This window comes from Myotis brandtii, unplaced genomic scaffold, assembly GCF_000412655.1.
Source record: "Myotis brandtii unplaced genomic scaffold, ASM41265v1 scaffold668, whole genome shotgun sequence".
In the NCBI taxonomy this organism is placed as follows: Eukaryota; Metazoa; Chordata; class Mammalia; order Chiroptera; family Vespertilionidae; genus Myotis; species Myotis brandtii.
In genome coordinates this window covers 4,011,495-4,016,515 of record NW_005370597.1, presented here as the reverse complement: position 1 = coordinate 4,016,515, position 5,021 = coordinate 4,011,495, and the positions used below count along the sequence as shown (strand labels likewise).

General features: G+C 36.0%; 1 protein-coding gene across 1 annotated transcript in view; it reads right to left on the bottom strand.

Moving 5' to 3' along the window:
* NDFIP1 (Nedd4 family interacting protein 1) overlaps positions 1-5,021 on the bottom strand; it is a 45,331-nt gene that overhangs the window by 11,040 nt on the left and 29,270 nt on the right. The window contains exons 4-5 of the mRNA XM_014529061.1: positions 3,190-3,277; positions 2,193-2,317 (exon numbers count right to left, since the gene is read on the bottom strand). Coding sequence (XP_014384547.1) covers positions 2,193-2,317; positions 3,190-3,277 — 213 coding nt within the window. The remainder of the gene's footprint in view (positions 1-2,192; positions 2,318-3,189; positions 3,278-5,021) is intronic.

The window sequence follows — 5,021 nt, the reverse complement described above, 5'->3', positions numbered from 1 at the left end:
CAAAATAGACTCGCCCAGGCCAAAAACCGACTTCTGCACATGGGCCACAAAGTTTCAATCGCACTGTACATGCGTGCCCGCACGTGGTATTTTGTGGAAGAGCCACACTCAAGGGGCCAAAGAGCCGCATGTGGCTCATGAGCCGCAGTTTGCCAACCACTGCCCTAGTCGGTTTGGCTCAGTGGATAGAGCATCGGCCTGCGAACTGAAGGGTCCAGGTTAAATTCACATGCCCAGGCTTCGGGCTCAATCCCCAGTAGGGGGTGTGCGGGAGGCAGCCAATCAATGATTCTCCTTCATCATTGATATTTCTCTCTCTCTCTCTCCCTCTTCCTTCCTCTCTGAAACCAATAAAAACATATTTTTTAAAAAATAATAAATAAATAAAAGTATTTTAAATATTACTGGTTTGAAGTGCTTACGACATAAATATCTTTATTTTCATGGAAAAGTAGTCTTGAAATATGATAGCTTTCAGCTTTATAGACTCCTTGTTTTCAAAGTGCTCAAATCTGTTTAGTTTTCTCAATCTTTTACCCACATAATATTGGTCCTTCTAGAAACACGTTTTACTAATACTTTTACTTTGTTTACTCAGTGCCAAAACCAACTATTTGGCTTCCTTTCTAATGAGCCCTGATTTTATTCCTACTTCTCCAGCCATGCCTTGACCTTGAAAACTTTCTCATGTACATAACGATAACCCCATTCCTTTCACAGGATGTTATTCTGGACAATGGGAATTGAAGCCTGCTGAGAAGGTTTCCCTGCTCTTAAAGGGAAAAAGAAAAGAACCAATAGTTCCCTTTTTTCTGTTGAGCACTGTGGGTTTCTGTGACAATGCCTTAACCTTCAGGGAAGAGCAGATATACCAACATGGTGAACAGTTGTCCCTGATGATGTCAATAAAACACTGATTTAACTAATCTCCATGTCAGAACTTGTTTTCCTAGATAATAACTTTTCCCACTGTTTTCCAAGCCATTCTGAACTAAGTTTTTGTTACCTGCATACAAAGCCATCCTAACTGATATAAATTGATTCATTAAATTCAGTTTTAAATTTAGTAAAAAAAAAAAAAAACCCAAAAACCTGGTAACTAATTTTATCTGTTTTCTATTGGAGGCTTTGATGTTCAAAAATTTAACAGTTTGTCTATGTTAAAACCTGAGTATTAAAATATAGTATTCTATTTCTTAATAAAATAACAATGAATATTTAGAGAAAGAATGAAAAACCTCTTTAGGGCTTGGTTTCTTAACCTCAAATCCATGTTTTAGATGACTACATATTAGCTGTCTAGGGAAAAAGCCCGTAACTTTTATCAGATTCTCAAAGGAACTTGGGCTCTAGCGGGTTGGGCTCTGTGGATAAAGTGTCGGTTTGGCTCTGTGGATAAAGAGTCGGCCTGTGGACCAAAGGGTCCTGGGTTCGATTCCAGTGAAGGTCATATATCTTGGCTGTAGGCTCCTCCCCGGCCCAGGCCTAGTCGGGGTGCATGCAAGAGGCAACCAACTGATGTGTTTCTCTCTTCCACTCTCTCTAAAAGATCAACGGAAAAATATCCTCAGGTGAGGATTAACAAAAAAGAAAGGAACTTGGAATCCTAAAAAATGTTAACAACTTCTTTAGAATAAATAAGTTTGAAAAACCACAGCGGTCAGTCAACACCCATTAATTAGTTATTAATGCCAGATTATGATGAATAATTTGTTTTATTTATAAAGTTGGCAATAGCAATAAACTTACTTGAAATCAGAAGACACTTGAAGAGACTAGATCTTTTATAACTTTAAATTACTTCATGTGATTCTAACTTCCAAATCACTGAAGATATCTCTAATTTACTTTATAGATAAGACCCCCTAATGGAGCAGCACTTGTTAAACAGTTAAAGACAAATAAAAAATAAAATAAAAAGAGAGAGAGAGAGAGAGAGCAGGTAGTGAAAAACCTGTAGGATAGATGCCCCTGGACCACTAATATTCACTAGATTTGACTACAAAACTTGTATGCATGAACCAATTGCAACTGATTTAGGTTCAACTTCATGATGCCAGAACAAAGACAAACCAAAAATCATTTTAAATGTTGACATAATGCAAATAAAGCAAATGAAAACAATAAAATATTCAAAATTACTCTATTTTTTGTTTCTCTACAGAGTCTATCAACTCTGGTGTACAACTTACCCTGACAATCAAGATCCACTTAATTAGAGAGAGACCAAATCCTGAAATGGCCCCATACCTTCCTGCAGCTGAAGTGGTCAGGCAAAAAGACAGGAAAAACCCAATCCAGTTAAAGAGGAATGCCACTGTAAAAGCAGAGAGAAAACAGATATCAGACATGTCCTATTACCCTGGAGCAAGAGTGTGCCCTCTGACTTGCTTCTGCTTAAATGGCTTTCCCAAGGATAAAAGAGAGCCCAACCTGCCCTCCACAACCCTTACCCACTCCCCCAAAGCAACCAAGAAAACATCCTCTCTGAATATCAGATGATACACTATTATAGCTACTGCTGTTCACTTTTAAAAAATGCCGTAACTGTATGCTTATGACTTTGCTCTGTGTTAAACTTCAGTAAATAAAATAAATGCCTTAAACATTAAATTAGTGCACCCAAATAATTTGATTCAAGTCATTCATCCTCCTGCTTCTATAAATTTTGGTAGTTTACATAACGTCACCTCTAAAAGCATTGCATTTCCTTCATATATTTTTAATATAACAAATAAAAGAAATAAGGTCGCTCACTTTAAGTGAGGCACATGGAAAGATAAATGCAAAACATTAAGGAGACAAAAATCATGCTGACTTTGATCTGTTAGAAAATAAAAGCTCACAAAAAACAAAATTCATCAGACAAAGGCACTTACAGGTCAGGTATAAGTAAAAGCAAGGCTACGGGGCCCTGCAGACTGGAAAGATGAGCTTGGCTCGTGCATAAATGCAGCAGCCCCGTAACCAATTTAATTATTTTAATATTTTCCATAGACATTCATAAAAGTATAAGACAAAGAGAAAGGATATTAAGATAAAAGTGTACTAAGCTCTGACATTTCAGTAAAAGGCACCAAATAAATAGTATTAGTTCTACTAGTTATTTTAATTCAGTCAGATTCACCCATAATCCAAAGTATTCCGTCCAGTCTATGGGAAGTGGCTCTGCTATGTGTATGTACTTACTGAAAAAAGTTAACATAAAAATTCCATCGTTTCCTATCCTCAGCTGGTCAGCATCATCAAAATCATCCCGACCCACAAAATCCTCATCCTACATGAAAAGAAAAAGAATAAGGTAAATTCACAATGAATTATTTCTAGGCAAAGGAAAGACATCTAGAAAAAGAGAGAGGGACAAAAGTAGTACCAAGGAGAAACTTACTGCTTTGGCTCAATTCAAAACTATAAGCATTAAGGATCAGTATGGTTTTTAAATGTCATTTTGCACCTGAAACTTATATAATGTTATAAACTGATGTTACTGCAATAAAACTAAATTTTAAAAAGAGACCTAAGAGTAGGATATAATTAGAGAAAAGAACAAATCTTTCTTCCATCTCATTTTCTAAGTGATTTTTTTCATTTTATAACCCAAGTTCTTTAACAATATACTTCAAAAATTATAAACACAAAGTTCCATATATATATCTTTTAAAAAGAGAAAATTTACTTATACATCTGGCTTAAATTCTAGAATGTCAGTAATCCAGGGCCTATTAAGGAGACACAATTGAGTAGCTCAGGTGTTTTATGAGACTGACATAGGGGAAAAAAGGATGGCATCATCATACATGTAGAGTCTACAGGGCTGCCCACTGCTCATCTCCATAATCATTTATGTGGGAATCTAGGTCTGAAACAACCTCACTTCCAATTTTATTGGCAGATCGGATCTCTTCCATCCTAACATGAAAACATAATATTGCAGGTCTAGAAGGAACATAATCTTGATCAATATTGACACCAACATGCTGTAGCCTACCTTTTTAACTGATGTAGATGTGCTGAGACAATGAAAAATAAGTGAATATATGCTTAACAGTAAAAGTGATAGACTTGTACACAGCCCAGTAAGCGTTCCTCAAACTAAACAAACAAAAAAACTTGAGGGGCAATCAAAACTGTCCCTACACAGAAAAGGAGCTTGGAAATCCACAACAAGCTGTTAACGCGCTTCCCTTGGGGACTGGAACTAAAAAAAGGGAAGGATCAGTGGTAGCTTCCATTTCTAACTTAACATGTTTCCTCTCTCGTTTAAAATTTGTATAAGAATGTGATTTTTATTTTATTTTTTAAAATACTAAATACGCAATATTCTGACTTCATATTAGCAGGATAAATAAGACTTTGCCAAATTAGAAATTGTTTTTTTGCATAATTAGTCAAAGATATATATGCTACAAAAATACATGGAAGTGAAACCAACTTATGATGGTCTGACTTTCAATTTTTCAACCATATGGTGGTGTGAAAGTGATATGCATTAATAGAAACTGGCTAGGCTAAACTAGGATGTTCGTAGTTTAAGTGTATTAAATGTATTTTCAACTTACAATATTTTCAACCTTCAATGGGTTTATCAGGACGTAACCCTATCGACTGTTGCCAGGATAATGTTTCTAAAACACCTTACGGGTCTTATCACACCCCTGCTCAAAAACTACAATGGATTCTGTGTGACCTGCACATAAGTCTAAATGCCTCAGCCTAGCATTCAGGAGATTCTAAAGGGTGTCCCAAAATTCACGCAAGAAATAATTTTGATAGAAAACACAGGTTTATAATTAAAAATTGTAAATTTTTTATTGATTCATAAAGTATATAGTCTAGGGTTATGTAGGAATAGCATTATCGGGTAAATGGCCTCCACGGCTTTGCTGGCACATACGCACTCTTTTGTTGAAATTTTCCATGACTGTTTTGCATAAATGTGGCTGAATTTCGATGAGGCTCATTTTCATCTTGATGGCTTGGTTAATCGACAAAATTGTCGCATTTGGGGTTCAGAAAATCCA